At 39.6% G+C, this 15,749-nt stretch overlaps 1 protein-coding gene across 6 annotated transcripts in view; it reads right to left on the bottom strand.

Moving 5' to 3' along the window:
* Positions 1-15,749, bottom strand: part of LOC108119101 (aminopeptidase N) — a 408,837-nt gene that overhangs the window by 298,605 nt on the left and 94,483 nt on the right. For 4 of the 6 annotated variants that reach the window (XM_070280361.1, XM_070280363.1, XM_070280362.1 and 1 more), the window contains one exon: positions 12,023-12,293. The exons of 1 other annotated variant lie outside the window; for it this stretch is intronic. In XM_070280361.1, coding sequence (XP_070136462.1) covers positions 12,023-12,293 — 271 coding nt within the window. Of the gene's footprint in view, positions 1-12,022; positions 12,294-15,749 lie in introns of those variants that run through there. One more of the 6 variants, XM_043209590.2, reaches the window with a different exon arrangement.

The following is a 15,749-nucleotide window of genomic DNA, read 5'->3' as shown; positions in this document are numbered from 1 at the left end:
ATTCAGCAATTACGTTGTCTTCCAATCTGAGTAAGGTGTCGTGATGCAACATCGGGAAACAATGATCTTGTTGCAGGCCGACTTGATTTTTGGAAACTTAATAATAAAGTGTATGATGTTATCGGATTGTAATATCTTAAGGGACGATACGGAACAAAACATCCCTAATCTCGGTCTCGGTGCGCTCTTCTATCCACACACCCTCTAGGTCTACATGATCTAAGATGGTAGGGCTAACAACATTAACCTTGGCAAGTGCTACTGCCAGCAATAAACCCTGCAGCTCCATTGTGATCATCCTATTTCCTATTTGCATTTATTAATTGGAATTCTTAAATTTAATTTTTTCAAAGAGTTCCACGTCCGGCGTTCCTGCCACTACTTTCATCGCGGTCCCTAGGAAGTCTAAGCTCCTTGCTACCCTATGATGGATGCTTAACGAGTCGAGCAGGTCGCGCAGATGGGCGACATCAACAACTAAGAGTTTCTGCGTGAGACTGAGGGAACATGTTGATCATCCCATTAGTTTCTTTTATGACACGCCTATATTCTGAGAGATTCGCTGAGTGTTTTACGAATGCGTATTCCTCCCATACTAGAATCCGGCCATCCACGATGGGAATGTATTTGGCTTTGGAGTAGCCCGTGACGCGTGCCGATGTTGCGGCCAAAAGGAAAATCAGGTATATGGCTGTAAACCTGCAATTTGGATGTGCTGCAAATTTTGTTGGAATTGGGTAGCCCACCACCAAAGCGTGATTAAAAATAAAAAATGGTAGTAAAAACTTATACCAAGTGGCTAGAAAAAAAGTACAATAAAAGATGGAAAATTATCAGGCGAGCAATAGTATAGTCATGCTCGGCCTATCTAAGGTTGTCTTTGTGGACCACCCTCCCCTTAATGAGGACTGTGGTCCCCATATCCGCTTCAAAGGTTTTTTTTCACATAACGGTAAGAGTTCGTTTCCGAGGCGTATGTTGGACTTCACTATGACTTTTTCGCCAACCTCAAACACTCTGTTTTGGGTTTTCCCTGTCTCGGAGCTTGTCTTGGACGAGTTTTATCTTATCCTGTATTTCGTATCGAGGCACATTCGATTGTGTCTGAACCACGTAGGCTGGCCTCTTGTCGATAACCGAATGGATAGATTTGTTATATCTGGCAGAAGCCAGTAGGATCAGCTCTGCGGTATCGCTAATGCCTTTATCGATTTTCTACCAGAGTTCTACCAGAGTGCTGTGGAAGCGTTCCACTGGTCCGTTTGAGACACTGTGGAGGGGCGGCGCATTTGCTAACGCCGAAGTGCGTTTTCCAGCATGGCCACGATGGAGAGCGAGTTTAACGATGGGTCGTTGTCGCAATATATGACATTGGCCTTAGGGAAAATGTTCATCAGCTGCAGTAGCGCTGGTTTGAGGTGCTCTATAGTTCTAGAGGGAATTGGTTGGACGACGGCAAGTTTCGAGAATTTCTCGATCCATGTAAGGAAATACTTTTTATCCGTGGAGAAAATGCCTATGTGCAACATTTCTCCTACATGAGATGGAATTGGCGTTTCGCCAAGCTTATGTTTCATTGGATGTCTGCCGTATTTAGCCTTAACGCAAGTTTTGCAAGTAGCGACTATTTCGTTCGCTAACTTGGTCATTTTCGGGAAGTAGTACTCGGAGAGCCTAACAGCTCCCTTTCGTTGGTATCGTAGTTAACCTCTCTGTCCTTTAAGTTTCTAGAGATCATAGTGATGGGTCGTCTCTCTTGGGAAAGCACTGCGCCAATGCCGTATTCTGAGGCATCTGTCGTTAGATCAATTGCCTTTTTATAATTGGGGTACCTGAGGATGACATACTCAGAGGCCACGATGTTACGCAGATTTTCGAAAGCTAACCGTTGCGGCTCGGTAAATTTGACCTGGATGTTTCTGGATCTGTGTCTGCTGACATTTCCATGTTCCCTTTTTTAAAATGCTCTAAATTCGCTTAGCTATTAATTCAAAATCTTTAATAAAACACCTATAATAGCCAGCCAAGCCCATGAATGACCTTACGTCAAACACGTTTTTAGGCTCCGGAAATTCCTTGATGGCCCTGACTTTTTCCGGGTCTATCGTAGTCCCATCGCCCATAAAAAATAAATGACGTCCGAATCATAGTCCAGAATGGAGTCGTCGTCAATTACCTGAGCCGCGCTTGAAGCTGCGGCTGTATATTTCTCCCCGGTTTTGCCTGCGCTTTGCGGGACGCGGTTAACTCTCTGCCTTTTATGTGGGCCCGAATGATCGGACACGGCCGGCTTCCTGTTCCTGTCAATGTCCATGGGTTCGGGGGTGTCACTATTGCGTGGGGCAGAGTGTAGATGCACCATGTGTTGTTTGGTGTAGTACGGATTCTTGCCAGAGCTTGTCTGGCCATTTGTCTGCGCAGGAGCCTGTCGGTTTTCTTGCGCCTTTGGATACTGTTTTCTATCCTAATCCTCTTGGCTTCTCGCAAACGAAGCCGCGAAGGAATATCTCTCGTGGTAAGATTTCACTTCTTGCGCCAAAGCGATAGCTGATGGCATATCTTTCGGCGTTTCTGAAAAAAAGGACATCTGTAAGGCTGCGCTTGAGTCCCGAGATAAATACTTTGAGTGCGGCATTCCAGAATTTGTCGCATACTACCTTTGCCGCAGAGGCTTCGTACGACATGGTAGCCTTATTGGTGAGCAAGGTGAGTTATTTCTCGACCTCGTCGTAGTATTGCAGGAGGGTCAGATGCCTAAGAGTACCCATTTCCTGCTCGATGACGTGAATCTGGCGCTTGTCACTGTACCTAAAGTCGAGTCAATTTATAATCGCGTCGAAATTTAGCACAGTGCTGAACGAGGATAGCACGGAATCGGCAGGGCCTCTTATTTTACTCCTAATAATAATTACTGCCTGGTGAGGGCGCGAACTATTTACGAAATTTCTAAAAATATAATATGCGGTTACTGCCGCTTGCCACCAGGAGACGAATGCTTCCTGTGCTCCTGTGAATTCGGGCAGGCACTTAACGGCATCTAGGGGCTCGTCACATTTGACATTATTACCTTGATCTGGGGCGCTTCCGCTTGGGCGGGAGAAATTTGTACCGCCAGGCGCAGTTTGTTTTCCCTACGTTGGCCTTTGATATTGGCTTCTTGAACGGCATGGTGAACTACCGCCTGTATAGTGGCCGTCATTTGCTCCATGTTGAAAGCCATGTTCGCAAATGTGACAGCGCTAGCGTTTGCGCTTTTTGGTGTGGAAAATCTGGGCGGCCCTTCGGTCTCGGACTCAGAGCCACTGTGAGAATTGCCTCGTATTCCTATACTGGCGGAAGGGATTGCTCATGTGGAGCTGTAGCTATAAATCGCCTAAAGCTGGAGAGCCAGTACCAAGAATTCTTGTATAACAAAAGCGACATATAAAAGCTGAATTAAATGCACACAATTATATGAATTATATTGGATTGGAAATTAAATTTGAGCTAGCGATTCTTTTGCCCTGGTTAGGAACTTTTTAATTCCGCAACTCGGTGTTGTTGTATTAAAATAATTATTTATTTATTCACACAAAAAAAATGAAATGCAAACAATAATGGGAAGAAAATATCCCGAAAATGGTTTATAAAAATTTATATAAAAATAAAATAGTCACATAAAATTTAACGTGTTAATGCTAAGCCGTCAACCAAATTTAGGGAATAAATTTATGTGAAAACGTTAGTAGGGCTGCAGATTTTATCTACCAGTGTAAGGAAAAAATTTCACTTCTTTTGTCTTCTTTTTTTTTTTATTTAAAAAAAATTTTATGCAGACATAGAGGGTATTTAAATAAAAGTACATGATTTTTTTCGTTGGGCGGGTGGTATATTATATTATGGTGTATTCGGGTATCCCTCGCTGATGGTGGAGTCGTCACAGGTGTAAGAGATGAGTATGGTTTTAGTAGTAGGGTGTAGTCCGTCCCCCCTGGTAGTTGCCGAGGGGGTTGCTTCTCCTTATAGGTAGTAAGCGATGATTGGGTCCCTGGCTGTTGCCGAGGGAAATTCCTCCTATGACAGGAATTACGGTTGGAGCACTTGCTCCGTTATCAAGTAAAAACTGAAACCCAGTACCACTTCGACCTCCGAAGAGACAAGTCGTATTAGAACACTATCGATCCCGCGTTCGCAAAAAACCCATTGAGCTTATCAGCAAAAGTTGAAAAACAAATATTAAACACAAAACAAAACTAAAAAGACAACAACAAAAAACACACCATTTCTTACCACTCGGGCGCAAGCCCTTTACAAACAACCATGCACGAACCACCAGACAAAGCTAAATACACTACGAGACGGTACCAACTAGGAGAACCCAAATTTATTGTCATCAAAAGCAAAAATGAATCCTCATTTAAAACTGTTTCATCTTTCATCATCGAGAAATCTGTGGATTTCGCCTGCGGAGGAAGAGTTGATTCTGTGAAAAAAAACCAGAGACGGCGGAGTTTTGATAAAAACAAAAAACAACACACAAGCCACAAAACTCCTAAAACTTACCAAAATCGCAGATATGGATATAACAGCTACCGAACACAAGACACTTAATTTTTCAAAAGGCGTTATCTACTGTAATGACCTTAGATACATAGACGAAGAAACAATCCTCCGAGAACTAAAACCACAGAAAGTAATTGAAGTAAAAAAAATAATGAAGAGACAAAACACCAACAATAACACCAACACCAACAACTACAGCAACACCATCAACAACAAAAACACCAACAACAAAAACACCAACAATAACAACAACAACAACCCAAACAATAACAACAACCTAATAGAAACCGGACTCATAATAATTACATTCGAAACCCATCAACTCCCTGAAATTCTCCGAGTCGGCTATGAAACTGTTCGCGTACGCAACTATATCCCTCTGCCACTCCGTTGCAGAAAATGCCTCCGCTTCGGACATCCTACACCCATATGCAAGAGCACCGAAAAATGTTTAAACTGCTCAGATGAGAAACACACCAGCGAAGGAGAACTCTGCAAAAACGAAAAAAGATGCCTAAATTGCGTAAACAATCCTGAAATCGATCCCCAACACAGCCCTTTGGACCGCAAGTGCCCCACATTCCTCAAACAACAAGAACTCACTGCCATAAAAACCATCGATAAAGTCGATCATAAAACTGCTCTGAGAATCTACTTTGAGCGACACGGATACAAAACAAGAAACTCTTATGCAAACACACTTACAAACACCACAACCACAATAAGAACTCGATCTCCAAATACGCTCACATCACATCACGAACTACATCCACATCCTGCGATCACCGGCACCGGGAAAAATACTCCAAAAACACAACCAACACGACCAGGACGTCACCGAAGCCATGGAAACGGACAACATGAACCCCACCAGAATAACAACCTCATACGGATCTCAGCTCACAAAGGACCTTAAACTAAAAATGTTCCCTAAAGATAAGTCAAACCTTCTGTGTACTAACTTCAAGCCACCTAAATCAAAAGCCAAATCCTCTAACAAAAACAAACATTTCACTAACAGCGACAGCGAATCGGTTTAAAAGCCACTGATCTCCTATACTTTAAGGTTCAACCATAGAACTTTTTACACCACCAGTATGTCACTAATCAATGGAACATTCAAGGATATACAAATAACTATAATAATCTCCTTATCCTGATTAAAAAATACTCTCCGCATATCATTACACTTCAAGAAACTCACATACAATATACTAATAATATACCAACTCCAATAAATTATACTCTACTAACAAACATAGCCACCAATAGATTTGGCGGCGTAGCGCTATTAGTCCACAAGTCAATTCAATATTCCATAGTAAACATTCCAAACGACCTTGAAGCTCTAGCAATACACATTAAATCCAAGAAGAACATGCACATAAAGACAACATACATTGCCCCAAACAGAACTGTCACAAACAAAATGCTTGAAGACACTTTGTAAAATAACCAAACACCATCACTAATTCTAGGAGACTTTAACGGATGGCACCCTGCCTGGGATTCCCCGAAAGCAAACTCTCGAGGAAAAACAATACAACAATTTATTGACAACACACAGCTAACCTTACTAAATGACAAATCCCCCACACATTTCACAACACACAAAACATACACGCATATCGACCTTTCACTTTGCTCAGCAACACTAGCCCCACACACAAAGTGGGAAATACTTAATGATCTCCATGGCAGCGACCATTTTCCGATAGTTATCTCTTTATTCCCTCCAAACACTATAACCAAATTCTCAAAACCATTTTTTATATTAAAAAAAGCCAACTGGGAGCAATACGAGACTCTCACACAAAAAAATAACGGAATTTTCCCCACTTCACTAAACGTCAACAAAGAAGCCGCACAAATTAACAAAACTATATTACATAGCGCAAACATTTCCATCCCACAAACCTCAGTAAATACAAAGCCCTACAAGGTTCCCTGGTGGAAAAAAAATCTGGCACAGTTAAAAAAAGAAAAACAATTAGCTTGGAAAGCACTTAATCGCAACATCAACCTTACAAATGTTATAAACTACAGACGCTTAAACGCCAAGTACAAGTTCGAAATCAAAAAAAGTAAAATCAAAGCTTTCAGATCCTTTACATCCACCATACAACCAGAAACCCCTTCATCTAAAATATGGAGCAACATAAGACGCTTCTGCGGTCTTAACCCAAGCAAACAAATCCACGCCATACATAATCCCAAAAACAACACTACAACAACAGATACTCTCGAAATAGCCAACTCCCTCTCGCAACACTTCTCAGAGCTCTCAAGCGACCTAAACTTCTCAGACGAATTCCGAAATAACAAATATAAAATCAACACAACCAATTATACACCGACCTCAACAGCCAAAACTATCGAGGAAAACATAAGTCACCTTGAATTAATTGCAGCACTACAAACACTTAAAGGATCCACTCCAAGATTAAACAGAATTTCGTACGAAGTGATACGCAACAGCTCCCTTACCACTAAAAACAGAATTAAAAACCTCTTTAATCAAATTTTCGACAGCCACATACCTCAAGCCCACAAAATAAGCTTAATCATACCAATACTTAAACCAAAAACCGACAAAACAAACTTCTCCTCGTACAGACCCATTTCCCTCAATTGCTGTTTAGCAAAAACACTGGACAAAATCATAGCGAAAAGACTTTGGTGGTTTGTGACCCACAACAAACTTTTAAATACAAACCAATTCGGCTTCAAAAAAGGCAAATCGACTTCGGATAGTCTCCTATACGTAGACCATCTCATAACGAAGTCGAAACGGCACACCTCCCTCGTCACTCTTGACTTTTCAAGAGCCTTTGATCGAGTAGGTGTGCACACTATAATTGATCAACTCCAGGAATGGAAAACAGGCCCTAAAATAATCAATTATGTCAAAAATTTTATGCTCAAACGTAAAATAATAGTCAGAGTCGGTCCGCACTTGTCAAATTCACTCCCATTATCCAACGGTATCCCACAAGGATCACCTATATCGGTAATCCTATTTCTCATCGCATACAATAAACTCTCAAACGTAATATCTCTACACAAAGAAATTAAATAAAGAAATTAAAGAAACGCTTACGCCGACGATTTTTTCCTTATTATAAACTTCAGAAACAACAAACACCTTAATTTTAACCTAGACAACCTTTTACATGATATAAGCAACTGGTGCTCATATTCAGGGGCATCTCTATCCATAGCTAAATGCCAACACCTCCATATATGCCAAAAACACAATTGCACTAGCACCATAAGCTGTAGCAATACACCAATAAAACAAGTAACAGCACTCAAAATCTTAGGGATAACCATAAATAGTAATTACAAATAGGAAACACACATAAAATCACTTCTTCCATCACTACACCAAAAATTGAATATCATAAAAAGCCTTTCCAACCTCAAATTCAATTGCAACACTCAAACACTACTCCACGTCGCGAAAGCAACAGTCATAGCAAAAATCGAATATGGCCTGTTTCTATACGGACAGGCTCCGAAAAGCGTGCTTAACAAATTAAAAACCCCCTTTAAATAAAACCACACTCATAAATAACTTGCTATACGAAGCCATCATCCTCCCATTAGAGCAAAAACGTGACCTTCAAACAGCCAAACTCACAAAAAATCTTATATTTTCCAAAGATACACCAATACACAAACTTGTCAAACAAAGTAAATCAAAAAAGAATACATCAACCATAGACCGCACAATAAACCTCAGCCAAGCACTAAACCTACCCTACGAACCAGTTAAACGACACAAATACCAGCCACCTTGAGATCTCCCAAACCTCATAGACACAATATTTAGAGCAAACAAGAAACAAACCACAACACTAGACACATAACTATACGAACATACCACACAACTATACGAACATACCAAAGACAGCCATAAAACACACAAATTCATATTCACGGATGGATCAAAAATGAACTCCACTATATCATATGCTATCACAATAGATACTTATATTATTAAATATGGTATCCTACCCCCCGAAATAATAGCCATATTAGTAGCGATCGACCAAGTCAAAAGCACAAGGGGAAAGTTCATGATCTGCTCTGACGCTCTCTCAGCAATTAACGCCATAAGAAACACAAATAACAGCAATTTTTACCCCAACAAAATTAGATCACTCCTTACAAAACTAGAATATTAAAAAAAAATATTAAAATATTGTGGATCCTTGGTCATGTAAGCATAGCAGGCAACGAGCTAGCCGACCAAACAGCAAAATCGACATGCAGCATGCCCCTTATTTACACCCCAAACATAAATTTTACAGACATAAACAGACCCTTAAAACTAGAATTCCGAACAAGAAATAAACTAAACATAGAACACTGCAATCAATGGTATAAAAACATTAACAAAGACAATTCAAACATCGACAATTATTGCAGATCCTTTCATCCCAAATCGAGCAGACTCGATAAAATTAAAATAATACGCCTTAGACTAGGCCACACAAAACTTACACACGAGCACTATTTCAATCAAAACCAAACCTCACCCTGCCCCTTCTGCCAAGGCGACAATACCTTACCCCACCTATTAAATTCATGCCCATCACTCCTTCCTACTAAACTATCTATCTTCAAAAATACAAACCCATTAAGTCTCCTTAACGAACTCAACACTGATAATTTAGAAAAAATCTTAATTTTCTTAAAAACTTCAAACCTATACCACAAAATTTAATAATACCCAAAATGTACATAAACAAAATTTACCAACTAAGTAGCCTAAATACAACGAACAATATGTAGTTAAAATAATAGACTTAAATAGCATTAACCTTAAAAGCCGAAGGCCTCGCTGCCAGCGCTTTACCAACTAAGTTAGTCTAGTTTTGCAAACTCCTCTATCTTTAATAATAAATAAATAAATAAATAAAAACTGAAACTTAAAGCTAACAAAAATGTATTTCATAGCGGCCACGCAAATATGCGGTGTTCGCCGGTTATGCATGGGTATCTGGCCAGACACTGTGTCAGCAGTTTGGCCAGAGCGAGATCTTTAATAATCGGACGTTGCCGTTGCGCGGTTAACTTCAGTTAACTTATACGTCCCAGCCATTTATGACTTGTTGACCACGCCGAAAAAACCGTGGTGCGCTGCGTCTGCCGAAGACTGCAGGAGGCCATAACCCTCGCGGAATATCTCTCCCCATTGCAGTTCGGGTTCAGGGAGGGGAAGTAACGACATTACCATAATGAAGCAAATTGCAGCCAAGGACTTCAAAGAACCCAGGTGGAGCCGGAGGAGGCATAGAGTGCTCCCAGATCGCAACGCTTGACATGAAGTCCATACAGCTCAAGGGGATGTTACAGTGAAAGCGCTGCGCAACCTGAACATCCCCGCAACCATAGTTGTAATCATTAAATATGATCTAATGATAGCCTAATGTCCCCTCAGCGACTGCATCCTTAGGTACGACATCACTGCCGGCATTCAGGAGCACTCCTGGGTCGACCCGCAAGGCACTCTCCTAGGTCCCGGAACATCATGTACGATGGGGTGCTAAAATTAGAGCGCCCAGAATGGACGCATATCATAGGGTTTGCCGATGAAATTTCGATAGAAGTAGTAGCAAAGACTCTAGGCCGCGAAAACGACGCCATTGCAAAATTAATAGCGTGGCTCATACGAGGAGGCCTGAACCTCATGCACCTCAAAACGGAGGACATGCCGTCAGGCATATAGAAAATCGTGCAGACCAATCAAGTACCTGGTTATGATGATCGACACAAAGCGTCTATTCCGTCTACTGAAGCAAAATGGCCGAGACGCAGACATGGCTAGACGGCAAGTTCCGTGCTATGGTCCACTTAGGGACGATGGATACAAAGAATGGTCCCTAATTTGTGGACTGGATGCAGAGGAAGCATAGAGAAGAAAATTTTTGGTCGTAATCAATAATTGCGACGGATCTACGACAAAGGCAACAGGTAATAGCCCGGAAAGCTTAGAAGAATAATTCTTATTACATATGTATTTTGAAATAAACTTAATAAGAAAAATATGAAAGGAAAGCTAACTTCGGGCGAAGCTGAAGTTGATATACCCTTGCAGTTAAAACCGGATATATATCGAAGACATCGGATATAGTTGGCCGATCCTTATGGAAATATTATTAAATAACCAATTTATTACAATACAAAATCTAAAAAAAAAGCCGCATGCTTCTTCTATCTTCAAAAATACTAAAGTTGATATTTTTAAAAAATAAGAAATACCATTAATTATAGTACGTTATATTTTATTTATGCTGCAGGCAGATGAAACTGGGATCAACCATTGTGATCATCCAATTTATGGTGCTAAGCAGTGACTAATAATATGGACAGAGAGTGCGGCTCGACTAGACATACGCGAAGCTAAAGCTCTCGATAGTGAAGAGGGCGGCCCGACATAGTGATTGCGAAGCTAAAGCTCTCTTAAAATAGGGCCGTTAAAGTCGAGCGGCCGAGAAAGAGTCGGCTTGCGACCAACTAAGGCGATATATCCATACTTTAGCTTAATAAATAAACTATAACTAAATTATTACACTAAACATTACATAAACATTATTTAAACATAAACATTAAACGCCGTGCTGCTGTTTGACCCGCATAAATATATTTTTTCGCGGCGAATACGATCTGTCCCACTGTGCGCTCAGAACCGCAAGCAGCGATGTGGAACTCATATATGTATGAAGGCGTTATGCGCGGGCCATTGCACTTGCAAGTGGATCGTATGTATATATGTTTTTAAATGTTATTTCGCGGGTCAATAGTTTTTTAAATTGTTAATTATATTAAGTAAAATCACGTCGGGAAATGAAAAACGAATTTAATTATAGTACGTTATATTTTATTTATGCTGCAGGCAGATGAAACTGCCGGCCGAAACGGCCGATCTCGGCCGTTCCGACTTACATATGTACTGCGTGCAAAGGAATGAAAGGAATGTGCCTAGTATCAAGTCGATAGCTTTAAAACTGAGAGACTAGTTTGCATAGAAAGGGACAGACGGACAGACGGACGTCTGACTGTCCGTCTGCCTGACCGTCTGTCCCTTTCTATGCAAACTAGTCTCTCAGTTTCTCAGTCGGACAGACAGACGGACATGCTCATTTCAACTCAGAAGGTGAGCCCGATCAAGAATATATATATATACTTTATAGGGTCGGAGATTTCTCCTTCACTGCGTTGCACACTTTTGGACAAAATTATAATACCCTCTGCAAGGGTATAATGCGTTACATTCGCATGTTACGATCTTGCTCGTTGACGTTCTGACTTTCGTAACTAGTATTTTACCTTGTCAAAAGGTTTTTTGTTTGATATCTTATATATTTTATATCGGTATATGTCAGTCATATAACCATCAAATAAACTTCGGTTCCCCCCTAAGTTATCTTTCGTTTCATGATTAAATTGAAATTAAATTTATGTATTTTACCTTTATTTCAGGCTCATCAAAGCAGGGAAGTAATCGTCGCGCGTTGTTTGGTTTTAAATTTGTAGCCAAAAAAGATTCTTGTGCAAGACTTGACGAATTTTTGTAAAAACCTACGAAAACGCCTTGAGCTGTTTTTAAGATTTTTCCTTTAAATGGAATTTCGATTATTCCCTCGGATCCTTTTCCAACTACTTCTTTAAGGTGCACAACATATATTGTTTTCTTTGGAAGCCGGATACATCTTAAAACTGGAATATTTTTTAACGAAAGGCTGTGTAAAATTTAAATAAGAAACTAGTTATTGTGGTTGAATAGATAAAATCACTTCGATACATAACGCTAATTATAGTAGTCTACCCCATTCAAAATAATCTGTATTAACATTTAAATTCAAAGATATTAAATATCATTTTATTAGATATAAGATATTATATATGATATTAGATACTATTCCCCGTTATTTGGTTATTGCTATCTTCAAAAATACCAAAGTTGGTATTTCTACCAAATACCATTTCCGATCGTACAGTTATATGGCAGTTTTAGGATATGGTCGGCCGATCTTTTTGAAATTTAGTAGGTCGGATCAACTAACCAAAAATAGAATCTGTACAAAGTTTTAACTTTCCATCTTCAAAAACACGAAAGTTGGGTCATTTCCGATCGTCATTTCCGATGGCAGCTATAGGAAATAGTCGGCCGATCCTTATGAAATTTGGCATGTCGTATTATTTTACCACTCCAAAATTACCACTCATCCGAAATCCGAACTATCTAACTCAAAAAACAACAAAGTTACAGCATTTCCGATCAATCAGTTATATTGCAGCTATAGGATATAGTCGGCCGATCTCGGCCGTTCCGACTTATTTAATGCGTGCAAAGGAAAGAAGGGTGTTTGCAAAGTTTCAAGTCGATGTTTCAAGTTCAACTGAGAGACTAATTTGCGTAGAAATAGACGGGCGGACGGACATGCTTATTTCAACTCAGGAGGTGATTCTGATCAAGAATATATATATTTTATAGGCTCGTAGATGTCTTTTTCACTACGTTCCACACTTTTTACCAAAGTTTTAATACCCTCTGCAAGGATACAAATTGAAAAGGTAACTCGAGTGGAACGGATCTGATACTTTTGCAGAAAAAAAGGTTATATATCGAAAGCACCTGATATTCATAACAACACCAATTTTTATACCCTTGCAGAGAGTATTATAATTTTGTCCAAAAGTGTGCAACGCAGTGAAGGATACATCTCCGACCCTATAAAGTATATATATTCTTGATCAGAATCACCTCCTGAGGTGATATGAGCATGTACGTCTGTCCGTCTGTCTGTTTCTACGCAAACTAGTCTCTCAGTTTTAAAGCTATCGATTATTGAAACTTTGCACACACCCTTCTTTCCTTTGCACGCAGTATATAAGTCGGAACGACCGGGATCGGCCGACTATATCCTATAGCTGCCATATAACTGATTGATCGGAAATGGTATAACTTTGACGTTTTTAAAGTTAGAGAGTTCAAATTCGACAAGAGAGCATTTTTTGGCAAAACATTACGACATGCCAAATTTCATAAGGATCGGCCGACTATATCCTATAGCTGCCATATAACTGAACGATCGGAAATGACCCAACTTTCGTGTTTTTGAAGATAGAAAGGTGGAATTTAGTACAGATTCTATTTTTGGTTAGTTGATCCAACCTACCAAATTTCATTAGGATCGGCCGACTATATCCTATAGCTGCCATATAACTGAACGATCGGAAATGACCCAACTTTCGTGTTTTTGAAGACAGAAGTTTGGGACATTTTTAGGTTTTGTATTATAATAAATTGGGTTATATTATCATATTCTTATAAGGATCGGCCAACTATATCCAATGTTTGCGATATATATCCGGTTTTAACTGCAAGGGTATATAAACTTCGGCTCCGCCCGAAGTTAGCTTTCCTTTCTTGTTATACCCTTGCAGAGGGTATTATAATTTTGTCCAAAAGTGTGCAACGCAGTGAAGGAGACATCTCCGACCCTATAAAGTATATATATTCTTGATCAGGATCACCTCCTGAGTTGATATGAGCATGTCCGTCTGTCCGTCTGTCCGTCTGTCCGTCTGTCTGTCTGTCTGTTTCTACGCGAACTAGTCTCTCAGTTTTAAAGCTATCGTCTTGAAACTTTGCACACACCCTTCTTTCCTTTGCACGCATTAAATAAGTTGGAACGGCCGAGATCGGCCGACTATATCCTATAGCTGCAATATAACTGATTGATCGGAAATGCTGTAACTTTGTTGTTTTTTGAGTCCTTTCCTTTCCTTTGCACGCAGTATATAAGTTGGAACGACAGGGATCGGCCGACTATATACTATAGCTGCCATATAACTGATTGATCGGAAATGGTATAACTTTGGTGTTTTTAGAGTTAGAGAGTTGAATTTGAATTTGAATTTGACATGAGAGCTATTTTTGGCAAAACATTACGACATGCCAAATGTCATAAGGATCGGCCGACTATATCCTATAGCTGCCATATAACTGAACGATCGGAAATGACCCAACTTTCGTGTTTATGAAGATAGAAAGCTGAAACTTAGTATAGATTCTATTTTTGGTCAGATGATCCAACCTACCAAATTTTATAACTGATCGACTGATATCTTATAGCTGCCATATAACTGAACGATCGGAAATGGTTTTTGGTAGAAATACCAACTTTGGTATTTTTGAAGAGTTTGGGACATTTTTTAGATTTTATATTATAATAAATTTGGTTATAGTATCATATTCTCATAAGGATTGGTAAACTATATCCGATTTTTGCGATGTATATCCGGTTTTAACTGCAAGGGTATATCAACTTCCGCTTCGCCCGAAGTTAGCTTTCCTTTCTTGTTTAGAATACAAAATATAAAAAAAGTCCCTATCTTCCCTAAAGAATAGAAGTTTTAAATCGAAAGCTTTCAAAGGGCAGGCGTAGACTGAATAAATGTTAAGTATGCTCGATAAATAAAATGTAAAGTTTTGGTGGGTTTTTAGTGGCGAAACGTATGAAATTTAAATGGCATAAGAAAAAGTTCTTTTAATCAGTCTGCCAAATTTTTATACCCGGTACTTGTAGAGGGTATATTGTACAAGGGGGCAAAGGTACGAAGATCCCTTTGAGGAACATTAAAATTAATGAGTCCCATAAAAAAAGGGCAAACAATGTTATCAGCTATTATATTGTTCAAAAAAGTTAAAGCTGCCAGTGTACGCCGATTCTCCACCGTGCAAGCATTAAGAAGAAGGCAGCGGCTCCGGTATGAAGGTAGAGGATCCTGAAACCTTAGAGGCAGAAGGGCAAATTTTAAAAAAATTTTCTGGAGTCGCTAAATTTTGTTGGAACGAACTTCTGTTGTGTGGACTTTTTAACTGGTTCACGTGCCTCTTCCCTTCTATTATTTAAGTTTTTTTAACCTTTTGTATAAAAGGGAAGCCTATAGGATCTTCGTACCCCCACAGGAGCATATATTTCAAAAATATTAGAAAGGGCAACCAAGCACTTAGTATAACAATCATCGATTGAGAAATCCAAAAAAAAGGAAACCCAATCAAAGGCTGAAATAGATTGATAAGTGACAGGTTAGTATCATTCACATGATAATATAGAATGGGTGAAGCAGACGGCAAAAAACTGTAAAACTCAATATGAATTACTAACGGCAAAGATTATAAAGTACAT

This window comes from Drosophila bipectinata, chromosome 3L, assembly GCF_030179905.1.
Source record: "Drosophila bipectinata strain 14024-0381.07 chromosome 3L, DbipHiC1v2, whole genome shotgun sequence".
Lineage (NCBI taxonomy): Eukaryota > Metazoa > Arthropoda > Insecta > Diptera > Drosophilidae > Drosophila > Drosophila bipectinata.
Note: the sequence above shows the minus strand (reverse complement) of the source record. Positions and strands in the feature narration are given on the sequence as shown.